The 14278-nt window shown below is 42.7% G+C and overlaps 1 protein-coding gene across 4 annotated transcripts in view; it reads left to right on the top strand.

Annotated features, from left to right (window-relative positions):
• The window catches only part of zcchc7 (zinc finger, CCHC domain containing 7), a 51286-nt gene that overhangs the window by 22893 nt on the left and 14115 nt on the right, over nucleotides 1-14278 (top strand). For all 4 annotated transcript variants that reach the window (XM_042434193.1, XM_042434200.1, XM_042434204.1 and 1 more), the window contains 4 exons: nucleotides 8169-8224; nucleotides 8693-8830; nucleotides 8954-9124; nucleotides 11985-12020. In XM_042434193.1, coding sequence (XP_042290127.1) covers nucleotides 8169-8224; nucleotides 8693-8830; nucleotides 8954-9124; nucleotides 11985-12020 — 401 coding nt within the window. The remainder of the gene's footprint in view (nucleotides 1-8168; nucleotides 8225-8692; nucleotides 8831-8953; nucleotides 9125-11984; nucleotides 12021-14278) is intronic.

Genomic DNA, 14278 nt, shown 5'->3' with positions numbered 1-14278 from the left:
ACCATTATTTAATTACCCCAAAGGCTGTGGATTTGAAGGATTGAAGGGTGGCTTTGTGTGTGTGTGTGTGTGTGTGTGTGTGTGTGTGTGTGTGTGTGTGTGTGTGTGTGTGTGTGTGTGTGTGTGTGTGTGTGTGTGTACTTGTATGGCTATCATTGTGAGAACCAATTTGAGTTTTAGACCTGGGAAGTGGGGACATTTTGGCCGGTTCTCGCTTTCTGACACATCTTCAAAAGGCTATTTGAGGGTTCAAACTTGGTTTTAGGGTCAAGGTTAGTATTGGGTTTAGGTTCAGTTCAGGGTAAGGGTTGGGGTGAGGCATTTAGTTGTGATGGTTAGGGGCTAAGGAATGCATTATGTCAGTGAATGTCCTCACTAGCCATTTATACCTACTTTGTGTGTGTGTGTTGTGTTTGCTCATGCAAACGTGTGGTGCTGTCCAGGATTATTTCAGTTTTTCAATTTGCCCTTTCTCCTCAGAGTGTGTGTGTGTGCATGGGATGTTCATGTGTGTATTTGTATGTGCGGTGTGTGTGACCACAGTGTAACCTCTTATTGGTTGCCCTCTCCCATTGCCCCTCCTTCACCGGTACCCTCCACACACACACAAGCACACACACACACACATGCATGCACACATGCTGAAGCGCCGGCAGATAAAAAGGCATTATGGTAAATTCCACTTAATGACAAATTTTTAATTTGGGGAACAGGGCCTGGTGAATGGAGCTTAATTACCGGGGCCAAAGATCCCTCGGAAAAATAACCCCCTCGACGTGCCCAACCTGCCCGATAATGGAGCGCTCCGCAAAATGCCTCAGATTAACCAACACCGTTTATCTACCCCCCCCTCTCTCTCTCTGTATAATAACAAAAATAACAATCATGAAAATTCTATCTGCCTCCCAGCCCCCATCACCCCACTTCCCTCTCCCGCCTTTCCGCCCTCCCGCCCACTGCCTGGCTCACTCCCGCAGGAGGAAATTCATCAAAATGAAATTGAGGTTGCAACTCACTGGTTTTATTAAAATATATTTGCCCCTTACAGACATTGTGTGCTGGTGTATTAGTGTGTTTCGCCGCAGAAGACAAACGGGGGTACCCTGAATAATTTGGTCAATTTTATCAGCGATATTTTAAACGCTTGCGTACACGAATATGACTTTAGCCATAAAAAGCAAACACTTGTTGACTAGTCAGCTACTCTGCCATCGTACTGCATTAAGTTAAAACTCCAAAGTGACCCTCCGTCCAAATGGGCTTAATGAAAGAAACACATGGTGCCACTGTTATAGCAGTAAAATCTTTTTTCTCATGTGGGCGACTGTGTAAAGCTCTTGAGTCACACACAGGTAAAAGGTTTCAACTTTGAATTACACTGTGTGAGTCATTTTGGATCATTTAAATACAGATATGACATGTGGGAAATATTTTAGGCAACACTGTGCAAATTGTGTCACTCAATTCATATTGAAAGAATTCTATCATTTTAATAAATATTTTTTTATACGCAATGTCGGTTTCACAAAAGACAACTTATTGTTTCTTCTCCTGATCAGATGCAATTCTTATTTATATGTAACAATTATATTGTATTATATAAATGACAAAAACACTATGGTTTCACACCCCCATCTGAATTTCTAACTTCCAGGTAAATTCCAGCACATGTAGCTTTTCAAGTCAAAGTCTGAGTCACTGAAGTAATCGCATACTGACTTGTGTCTGACTCATTGGATCCATTTGACACTTTTTATTATATAAGAAAAATCTTGTACTCCGAGATATCTGATACTTCGGTAAAGAGAAGACAAGTAGAGAAACCTAATTAGAAGTGAGATCTCGCACTGTTTTTGTACACCCATAATATGTCGTAGGCACAAACTAACCATCCAAGCATGTTTGGGGCAATTAAATAAGGCAATTTTTAATTCTGTCTCCTTTTGAAACACAGACGCATGATTGATGAGACCACCAGAACCGGTCATGAGTCAGGACAGTGTGTTTAATAACAACCACTCTGATTATCAGCAGACAGATGGAGATAAATTTTGTGTTTGAATTGAAAATCTCCACAAAATAGACAGCTAACGGATATTAAAAAGACACAATGACTACCTGTCTTCTGTCAAACCCTCAGTCACGCATTGGCTCGGTTTTGGATAACTTGAACATGGCTCTGCCATACTCGCGTGCATACGCGCACACACACGCGCACACGCGCGCACACACACACACACAAAAATACAAACAGACACGCTCACTTTTCTTGGCCTTCTCCGGTCCCTGTTGTTGTGTACCCTGATTGGACCATGTGGTTGCCATGCGGTTGCCAGGCCGCGCCCCTGCTGTGTGGTAATTGGTGTCTATGGTGTTGCCGCGTGGCGACGGTGCTTTGACTGACAGGTTTGGCCACCTGCCCTGCCCTGGCTGCCAACATGGTGTGGAAAGGGGCGAGGAGGAAGGGAGGAGGTGGCACGGGCTGGCAGGGGGTGAACACTCGGCATGTCATGGGCGGAGGGGGGTGGATAATCAGAGACGGGCTGCAATGAAATATGTGATGGCCGACCACAAGGCAGATTCAACAGGGATCAGGGTGATGGCATCTGCTTGTATTTCACTTTTCCGCCAAGCTGCAGTGGCAAAAATGACTGATCACAAAACATCTTTTCATTTCTCCTTTTCAAAATTGCCTTTGCCTATTATGTCAAGTTTATGAAAGCTTTTTGGACTGTAATCAAGGCAGATTTCCAGCATCTTGACCAGAAAGAAATAAGAGTTCTGCTCCCAAACCAGATGTTGTTAAAAATTCAGGCTTTGGCTGGGTTTAGGTGTAGGTATTTTCAATTTATTAAGGAATCAGTGTCTTTCTCTCTCTTGTTTGTCCTTTTCATGGTTCATTAACAATATGGGTACTTGGTATTTTATGTTGATGTTGGTTCCTGTGGTGCCAGGAATTGGAGGGTGCATTAAAATAAGAGGCAACCACTGCAATTTTAGGTCAAATTATGTGAAAAACTTGAAAATGAAAGCTTACCATCCATGTCATAATTTGTTTGTAATTTTCATAGTTAATTTTTTGTATGTTTGATTAATGATGATGATCAGTTGTGTTGGTTTTGTTGGTAGTATGATGTCACTTGTCAAATGTACTCCCATCACTTTGCTACCTTTATATCGAGGACCACGATGGAAATAAGACTAGTTAGTACGTTATCCTTGATTTTTTTTTTTTCAGTTGTATGTGATTTGATGTCATTCTTTTCATAATGTCAAATAAATTAAAATATGGCTCCTTGCATGGTTTGTGTTGCAAGTAGATGCAATGTGGGAAGAGGGTTAGAGACACAGTAGTAGAGAGTGTGTTCAGCTGGGTTGGGTCTTAAAGTTCTGGTCTCAGTTTCAGGCCTGTGCAGAACTCTAGAAGACTTTAGACTCTAGAGGACTTTAAATCCTCATGTTAATTTTTTTTTATATACATTAAGCCCTCAGCTCTCCTCCTAAAAACAAATATTAGCAAAAAGTGTTTTCCCACATGACAGTTGATCTATACCCTTTTCGTAAATGAAGCGTATCTGGCGACCTGCAGATTTGACTTAAACTGGAAATTGACTTGACTGATTTTTGACTTGACTTTTCTGTTGAGGCTCTTTCTCTCTCATCCTCCGTCTAACAGAGAGATCAGTGGAGATGGGCAAAGAAAGAGCATGAAATGAAGCCAAATGAAATCTGCTGCTTTAATCTATAATCGGCCTGTACAGCTATTGATCTATTCCCTGCATGGCAAACATCTACACACACTCTCACACACACACACACGCACACACACACACACACACACACACACACACACACACATACACAAACACACATAGACAGTGTCTGTCTCCTTCTGGTTCTGCATATCATTTCATCTTCTTTACCTAATTTGCTCCCATTCCTGCGCTGCCTTTCACCTTTATTTCTTCTATGAAACACTTTGTCCTGTTCTACCTGGATGCTGTTTGTTGTCCTGTGGGCTTGACACTCAGCCAGCTTCTCTTTTGTTGTGTTGTAATGTGCTCCATGGCCCATACCCATGCATTTTCATCATCCTCACCCCCCCCCCCTCCCCCTCCTCTTCCTCTCACTGCTCTTGTTCATCTCACTTGTTCTCCTGCTCTCTTTGCTATTGTGTTTTACACCCTTTGCCAGACTTTTCTGTCACACAAAAGAATGGAGGAAATCTACGGGCATGTGCGCGTCTGTGCGTGTGTCTGCGTGTGCGTCTGACATAGCCAACCTTTCGCTGTATTTAACCTTGCAGAGGGCAAGGCTGTAGGGCAAGGGTGATGTCACAAAGGAAGCACTTTTTTTTATGTGCATACACGGACATACACACACACACACACACACACACACACACAGCCTGCACACTCCCGCCCACCCTCACCATTGTCATGTATAGTGTTGCTAATCCGGCCCTGTCGCTTCAGTATCAAACATAACCTCCATTTAGGGGGCAAGGCCCCTCTTTCACTCCCCATTTTTTTGTGTGTGTGTGTGTGTGCACTGGTTGGTGTGTTAATGGGCCCAGTCAACACTGTGGTACAATGGGCGGGCTGGTTTGGGATGCCTGTTTAAGTGTCGGGACAGGGAAAGAGCGATAGGGGCAAGGCGGGCCAGTTTAAGGCTTTGATGTTTCTGTGACGGAGGGGAGAACAGCTTGTAGATGACACACACATACACATGCACATGCACACACACTCATCAGAGGACACTGGTTAATAGTTACATTCGAGGGTGGTTGTTAGGAGAGACCGCCCCATTGAAGGATGGGTGTGTGTCTTGACGTTCTCAGGCTTGTTCTTTGGTTATCAGACTCAAACCACCCTGTCCCGTGTGAGGGATGGTCCCCTAATATTCCGTACCACTGAGTGTGTGTGTGTGTGTGTGTGTGTGTGTGTGTGTGTGTGTGTGTGTGTGTGTCTATTTATGTATGTGTGTGTGTGTGTCACCCCAGGAGAGCCGGGTGTTCATGGTTCATTAGCCACACGTACACTTCCGTTCTGTTCTCACTGGTAGAAGGGACAGATTCAAAGCATTCACACACACACACACACACACACACACACAATTCCTCTGTTTTGTTCTGTTCTGCCGGCTCTGATGAACTGGTGCACAGCCTCCTCCCCTCTCCTCCTCATCTTCTTCTAGTAATCAGGGTACCTATGAGACAGACAGGTAGCATCTGTCGCCTTCTCTCCCCTGATCCTTCCCTCCCTCTGTTTCCTTGTCTCCCCCTCTTCCACGCCATTGTGTTGAATTTCCCTCGACGGGGCAGTGATGTGATAATGTAAGAGTTGTCCCGTAGAATCAAAATCATACAACTTGCCGTAAATGGGGTGCTGTGGTTAATTTTCTCACAGGTCAGTTTTCACACAGTTAGTTTTATTGAATGCACATGAGCACCATTTGAGACTCTGATGTCCCTCAGACCTGTCATGTCATTATCCACCCATACGTTTTTTTTTTTTATAGGATCTTTGGACTTAGACCTCTAAGATGGCTGTAAGGAGCACTTCGGCATTAGATCTAGTCAAATTGAACAGTTGCAGTCAACATGGCGGAGGCCTCTCTCGAGTCCGTACAGCTGCTCGGTGAAGCCGCTGCCATCTGCTTATTCAGCTCCAGACTCCTTCAGATCTGTTGGGCCACGATGGAGCGAGCAGCTCTGATGGTTTTGGTTTTGAACGGGGCCTCAAGGTTGATTAGCATATTTTCACCCAGTGTACAGACAACAGCCGCCCCCCTCCCCCCCCCTCACCCTTTCCTCTTTTCCTCCTCCATCTTCTTCCTCCTCCAACACCCCCCCCCCCCCACCCAACCCATGTGTTTGATTCCTCGGCCGTGACAAAGAGCTTCACCCTTTATCCGTGTGTGTGTTGGTGAGATGGGGGGCCCTTAGATTAAGGGAAAGCTTCCTGCTCTTTATTTGGGGAGTCCCCCCGGGAGACGCTTTGGGAATGACTTTCGTTGAGTCACTAACGCCGCACACACACACACACACACACACACACACACACACACACAGACGCAGTTCTACACACACATACACACCTTTCACCACAGTCTTTTTTCAAGCAGCCCATTGACTGGGTGCTGGATGTTGTGTAACACCAACTACTCGTGCACGGACGCACGCACACACACACACACACACACACACACACGTCACGCCGAGGCCCCCCAGATTGCCCACAGTAGGTGAGCGCTGCAGAGGTTCCCAGTTCACTTCTCTACTACACCAACCAAAACCGACTACACTAGAATAACTCTAGCGTGACAGTGTGAGACACCACACTGTGGTGCACTGATCTGACACCATGCAGTAAATTTTAAGTCTTGTATGTAAGCCTCAGTGAGGTGGATCACTCAGGGAAGTGATCTACTGATAATAAGGACACAAAACACCAATTTAAAAGTGCTTAAAAATGTAGGCGAACTTACCAAAGCACCTTGCTCAACTATTATCTGTAGTTTTACTCTAGTTTACAATAGATATGTGCCAAATGTAATAATCCTACTGACTTAATCACCACTCACTCATTTCCAAAGCCAGGAGAAAATGTGACTGCTTCGAAGTGATGTAAACCATAAAGGGAAAATACCCTTTAAAATGACTCACACACTATGAGCTCAACACCATTAGTCACAGATTGATGAACTTAAAACTTAAAGTATTACCTGATCACATAATGAATTCAAGTGTTGGTGCTCTGATTTTCAGCTTTTGTCAGCAGTGTAGATACTGATGTTACAGTCCAAAATCTTTGAAAAGCTCAGATAAGCACCTCCAAAATGTAAACTTTTCAGCAACCAAAAAAAAAACAGTCATTGTTTTGGCTCAAAAGAGAATTCATAGGTTTTTTTCTCCCCAACACGAGGACCCTTAAGTGACGATAAAACGTAGAATTCACCTAAATTTGAACGACATTGAGTTGCTTGTACTTGTGCGCGCGTGTGCTTTTCGAGGTGAAGGTCGTGGCAGAAAGAAGCCCCATCCAAACAGCAGCCATTTTAATTTGTTTGACAGGGAAGAGAGGTGATAACCTCCCTCTGCAGCGGGGAGGAGAAAGGGGGGGGGGGGGGGGGGGGGTAGAAAACAACAAGGAGAGAGCGAGCGAAAGCAAAGGAAGGAGGGCTGAACAGAATAGCGATAAGGGGCTGAGTAGAGAGAGTCAGAAAAAGGAAGAAAGAAAGAGGTGGAAAGGAGAGTGTAATATTTGATTATGGCTCAAGGCTGCGTGTTTGTCCAAAGGCTAAAGACTGTCAACCAGCTAATCGCAGGGGTCGATGTGTGGGTGTGTCTGTATGTGTTTGTGAAAGCATGCGAGCCTGTGTGGGTCATTGCTATCAGCACATAATTTATGCTGAGTACACGTGTCTGTGTGTTTCTGTGTCTGTGAGTTTCTGTGTGTGTGTGTTTCTGTGTCTGTGAGTTTCTGTGTGTGTGTGTGTGTGTGTGTTTATGTGTGTGTGTGTGTGTGTGTGTGTGTGTTTACGTTACGATTTCTGGATGTCAGTTACAGTTCTGTGGGCCTGAGGAGAATACAGTGGTCTCCCTCAGGGCGCTGTTAGTGCCAGTCTCATACAGATGTGCAGGGCTGCCACTGTGTCAGTTTCAGTATGTGTATGTGTGCGTCCTACACTTACAGGAAACTAAACTCACTCCTCAGGCTTTGGAGTTCTTAACAGGGTTGATTTTTTTTTTTTTTTATATCAATTCTGGCTCCGATGTTTAGCGATCTTGTTTGTTTCTTATCTAATCTTGGTTCCAATTCTTGTCATATTGTTTAAATAACTGGTGAAAGCAAAGACCACTGTCATTATCTGCAGATTTAAGCTGCTATAAGCAGAAATTCGTGATATTTAGCAACACTTTTGAGTGCATCCCTGATCTGTTTCTTCCCATTTCGAGCTGTCTGTTTTTTTCTTTAATTATATTGTTGCGTGTGGTTAATAAGAATCATTTAGCCTTATCAGGAAAGCAAAATCTTGGAAAACATGAAAATAATCACAATCAAAATCACATGCTGTTGTAGGGGAAAGTAAAACTTGTGCACAAATGAACACAAATGAGCAGTATCGTAAGTTACTTCATTTCAAAATGCTTTTTTTCTGTCCAGATGCTGAAGAAAAAGATCAAGATGGTACCTGGTTGGTCTCTGATAAGGACAAGGAGGTATGTGGCAAATAGAAGCTTTAGAGTATTTATTTCTATTTATCTATATTTATTTCTGTTAATGGTCTTAATTATGGGTATTTTCTGAAAAACAGGTGGGAACACAACATTTGTAAATTTATAAATGAAGAGTATTTCTCAAAAAAAGTATATTTTCTCAGATTGGCACGGTGCAAATGCTTGGTTAATAAGTACTGGCTCATTATGAAGATATTGAGCCAATGTAATATATTATAGGTAATGCATTATTCTTAAAAAGAGTCTGGTGCCACTTGTGCTTTATTCTAGGTTGAATCTATGTCTTTGTTTGTCACAAATAGTTAGAAAATAACATTTCTCAAATTTTTAATAGACTTGATAATTGAGAATTGAACCTTGTGTTTCGTGTGTACAAAATTTCCAGGTTAGTCCATTGAGGCTAACACCACTAACATGAAGCTAATGATGTATTGACTGTCTGTGTTTCAGGCTCAGATCTTCAACAAAGACAAAGGTTCCAGGATAGCGGTGCAGCGAGTTTCAAACAGATACTATACCGGCAAGAACGTCCAATGTAGAAACTGCAACAAGCACGGACATCTCTCCAAAAACTGCCCCGAGCCCAAAGTCAGTTCCACTCAGTGCACACTAGCATGTACAGCTTAGACACACTGATGGGCACAAGTATGCACAACTGCTAACTGGGTTATGTCTGTATATATGTGTGTGTGTGTGTGTGTGTGTCTGCAGAAGTTGTCTCCCTGCTTCCTTTGTGGCACCACAGGCCACGTGGTCAGCGCATGTCCCAATAAACACTGCAACAACTGCGGGATGCCTGGTCACCTGTATGATTCCTGCAGCGAGAGGGCGTACTGGCACAAACGGTGTCATCGCTGCAGCATGACGGGTCACTTCTTTGACGTGAGTATAGCTTCATGTTTTTGTTTGTTCCTCACAGGCTACACAGTACTCATCAAAATAGGTTGGAATTAATAAGAGAAGAAGGATCCGCACATTTGAGTCCAGTGCAGGCGTTTAGAAATAAACCGAAGCTCACTTTCATCAGGGGAATACAATACATGGCCAAAAGTATGTGGACACTCAAAAATATTACATGAACGTAGACCCGAACATTATATCCATGTGTGTTTTTTGAAATGTATATACTGCTTTAACAACTGCCACACTTCTGAAAAGGCACTGATGTTAGGTAATAAGGTCTGGCTCACAGATGGTGAGAGTTGGTCAAGAGCTTCTCTTCAGGCTTATCAAGTTTTTTAACATCAAACCTGGAAACCATTTTTTATGAACCTCAGTTTATGCAAAGTTGGAAAAGTGTTATATTGTTTAGAATTATCATTGTATACTGTAGCATTAATAATTCCCATAATTGGAACTTTGGAGCTGAGCTCAAACCATTAAGAACAATCTGAGACCGAGTGTGTGTGTCCACATACTTTTGGCCAAAAATAAGAGAATCCGACACCATGTAACTAGACCAAATAAAACACTCTGTCCTATGTGATCCAAGTACACATGGGTAATGTGATGAAACTTTTTGTCCTTCCTGAGATTAAAAGGCAATTATAACGATAAAAAATACAATTTATCACAGGAACAAAGATAAATGAGTACAGACATGAATTAGACGATCAAGATATGAAGACAAATAGGAGGAAATGAAGTATTGCACAGTAAAGCTTTGAATTCAATCAGCTTTATACTACTGTATGAATAGCCACAGCAAAATCACCACAGAGGATATGTGGGGCTTGTAGTCAGAACAAAGAACAATTAATGCTTAATGTAAACATGATGAAGCACCAGCCACCTTTACAACAGAAGTATACTGTATGCACCCTACTTTTATTTCCTCTCCATCACCCCGTCTCTCCCCCTTTCTCCCTCTTTCCCCCCCCCTCTTTCCCCCTTTTTCCCCCACTTTCTCTCTCAGTAATAATGAGTGACCAGGGGTCAGCACACGCTGCTGTTCACATTAATTGATACACTTCAGCAATTACAGCTTAGTTATGTCTCTGCCATGCTGCATATTCCAGCTGTGGGTCTGTATGTGTATATGTGTGTGTGTGTGTGTATGTATGTTGGCACTGAAGGGTGAATCTAATGACCATCAATGACAATTATCCCACCGCAACGTTCATTACCTTGCCCATTTACACTAATGCCAAAGAATGGAGAATGCTGTGTGTATGTAAGAGCCCGCCTGTGTCTCCCCTACCTCGATCTCTCTCTCTCTTTCTCTCTCACTCTCCCTCACTTGCTCTCCGTCAGTCAGTCATGTACTGTGCTCTGTGTAATGGATGAGTAACCAGGTGAACACCAGAGGGAGAGGGGAGACCAGGACACACACAGCCCATTTTCTTCTCTTCTTTCTTTCTCTCTCTCTCTCTCACACTCTATCACCCTTTTTTTTCTCCTCACCTCCTCCCCCAGATCTTCATTTTCATCTCGTTCGTCCTCTCTCTCTTGCATATTGTTTTCAAAAGCAAACAAAGGTGCAAAGTCGTGTGATATTGTAATTACCCTTTTCTTGGAACGCGCAACTTTTTTTTATTTTCTTAGACTCAAATTATATATATGTGTGTGTGTGTGTGTGTGTGTGTGTGTGTGTAAGAGAGAGAAAGAGAGTCAGGTCTCTGTCCCCTGGGCCTTTCTGTGTCTCTCATTAAAGACAGACGGTTGACGGAGCGCGAGTGTGTCGCTCGCCTCGCCTGTCGCCCTCGACAACAACACACTACCCCGGCGGTCTGGAGGGAGCGAGCAAACGGGAGGGAGCGAGTGTGGGTGGGTGAGGGGGAGCTGTTAAAGAAAAGAAAGCTAGATGAGAGGTGGAGGAAGATACAGCTGTCGAAAATTCATATTTGTCTATCTCTGTATTCAAATCTAAACAGTCCAGATTTAGCTTTAACTGCCTACAGCTCTTTACTGTAAAGGTCAGGATTTGAACAAGCACTTTGAGCTAAATAGTCACTTTTTAATGTCACAAGAATTTGCATGTGCTGCAAATATGTATAGGAACTAGTTTAGTGTATGAAAGAGAAAACTAAACACATAGCCTCCTTCACAGAGGCTTAAATCTTTCCTTCCCTTCTCTCTTATTCTTCCTCTCTGTGTCTCTCTCACTCAGTAGGTGTGTAAGTAGATAAATCTTGTTGCCTGCGGCGACTGCGGCATTTTCAATTTCCCAGTGGGAAGTGGCGGCGGTTGGGAAAGGATGTCGGAACGCTTAAGGAACAGCGTGGCGAAGCCCCGGAGATAATGCTTTAGCCACACCGGGACAAAACGACTGACTGCCTTACTTACTGACTGTTTGAGTGACTGACTGCAGGGAGACGCATGGCGGGGAGAACAGGCTGCTGCTGAGAAATCAGGGTGATAAAGGTTCAGTGACAGACAGAAGGAGAGACTTAAAGAGTCAGGCAGGCAAGCAGAGGACACCATGGCCTGTGTTTCAGTTTCCTTTTGGCCCTCTTTCAGTTCTCTCTGGTCTGTCTATTCATAAGCATCTGCTGCTACTTCACTTCTCATCTGTCTCTCCTCCTGTTTTCCCAGCATTACCTAAATGTTTCTTTCTTATTGTGTCTCTGCTGCAGTATCCCACACACACAACAAGTTATTATTTGGCATTTTTATTTCCTTCTTTTTAAGCCTTTTTTTTTCTTTTCATGTGCTCTATACAGAGCTGTGTGTTTGTGCACGTGGTTCAGTGTATGTATTTGAAGACTGTACTCTATAACAGAGTCTTTTTTTCTCTCCTCAGGCTTGTCCAGAGATCTGGAGACAGTACCACATCACGGTGAGTGTCATGTCACAAAAGCAAAACTGTCAGTCCTCCATGCTAAGCATTTAGACAAAATCACCACTGAAAATCCACAGCTCCGAGGATTTTGGAAACCATGTCTAGCCACAAGTCGAGATCAAGCATTGGCTTTTTCATAATAGTAGTTGATGAAGATGCACCTATTGGATGAAGTGTTGTCATGAAGTATTATGAGCTCTGTCACTGTTGAACCTTTGGCTTATTCATTAAAAAGTCATTTTGTGACTTATATTGCTTCATACTTGTTATCACAAAAAGATCCAGTGGGGATGTTTATCATCAATACTGACCAGTATTGATCAAGACTGTAAATAAGCCTTCATATGTCTTAATGGATGTTCTAGGGCCCTTGTGCAAATTCTTAAAGGACCATTTAGCCACTTTTCAACCTTATCTCTACCTATCTGAATTAGGGATATACTGTAGTGTGAAAAATGCCTGCAGTTGTTGTTGATGTTCTCTGTGTTTCTGGGGCACAGCTGCAAAATCTGTTGTTCTTCCGGCACCAACGCCATCATTTGACGTGTACAGTCACGTAGTCGGGGGCAACGAAGAACTACAGGCTATTTCAGCTTGGATTTCTACTCTCCATCTCTGGGAAGCCAGGGGGCGTTCTATAGATGCTGTTCAAAAACAAAACTTCTGGTTCTCTTTGCTTGTATTGCAAACTAGCCAAGTTTCCAACATTCCAGCATCCAAAAATATGTACAGAGGATGTTATGGACGAAGATACATTTTACAGTGTTTTGGCTGACTCAGATATTCAGCCATATTTATTCGAACCAGAGTATATGGCTGAAGAAATGCAGCAGAGAGAGGCCAAGGCTGCACAAGCAGGAAAATTGCTTCAGTTGACTACATTTACCATCAACACTGATTGGACATCCACATAAAACGTGGTGAAATTTTCCTTTAAGACTATGTATTAACAGCATGGAAACTTTAGTATGCACATTTAGAAAGTGAAAGGTACAATATGAGTTTGCAGTAATATCGGCAACAGTCCCTACTCTATTAAATATATTCCAGTGTTGTTGCCCTTTTATTATTCAGAGAGTAACAAACAGACCGAAGGACATTTTATTCTTATATATGTTTTCATGATATAATATGTTTTTAGCATGACAAAATAGCTAAACAGCAAAAAGAGAAAACCGTGTTAAGTCATGCCATCCTGAATGTGAAAATAATATCACATTCATAGATTTATATGTGCTTTAAACTCAGTGATTTAAACTTATAGCAAATTGAATGTAGTAACAGTTTGGACACAACCTGTGTCACATTTGGCAAAATCCTACTGGATGTCGTCGTTCTGTCCCAGACTCCCAATTAAAAGCAGAGAAATGTAAAAGAACGAGGTGGTGGTGCTGGAGGGGGCGACTAAGCCAGCAGCACACTCAAGCCGGCCCACTTACAGCCGGTGACACTTCTTAAATCTTCTTCATGCAGAACGTACCTCATCAGACTAGAAATATTTTAAATCTTACTGTACAAAATATGTCTTCACAATTGCACATCTAACAATATTAATGTATTAACACAACTCCACTGGGAATGGTCATGTTTTTGATTAGTGACAGAGCTTTTTAATTTAAAAAAAATCCACTTAAGGATAAGCCCAAAAATAGATGTGCTGAGTTTTGTAGGCTGCATTTATCAAACCAAACTCTGACCACTGATCACATCAGGGTCCTGTGTGACGACCCTCACCTCACTCTCTCCTTTCGCTTAATGCAGTATCTTACAGTGATTTCATCAGTATGACAAAAAACAGCTAATGTGTATTTCAGCATTACGTGAAAATTCCAAAAATCTGCTGCTGCCGCAAAAAAAAAGTATTTTTTCCAGGAGCTTCGTGAAGGCGAAGGTGTGACATGATCACTAACAATCAATAAGTCAGTTGTGATTGGTATTGACCCTGCCCTGTAGCAGATGAGTGAACCATGGCGGGAAAAAAAACATCACAAAAGATTAAGGAAGTGCCAAGAGTGATGGGAACCCTTTTTTTGCTTTTTTAAAAATTTATCTATTTATTTTTGCTTCATTTTCAACCTAAGTGCACATGTGGCATCCGCGGTACTGTGTGTGTGTGTGTGTGTGTTTGTGTGTGTGTGTGTGTGTAAACGTGTCAAAGAGTAGAAAACTGTGTGACAGTCACATGGGCCATATGTCAGCGGGGAGGTATTTGCTTATGTGTGTGTGTCTCTGAAATCTGAAAAGATAACTAGTTT

Source organism: Thunnus maccoyii, chromosome 2, assembly GCF_910596095.1.
Source record: "Thunnus maccoyii chromosome 2, fThuMac1.1, whole genome shotgun sequence".
Classification (NCBI taxonomy): Eukaryota; Metazoa; Chordata; class Actinopteri; order Scombriformes; family Scombridae; genus Thunnus; species Thunnus maccoyii.
This window is presented reverse-complemented; position numbering and strand designations above follow the sequence as displayed.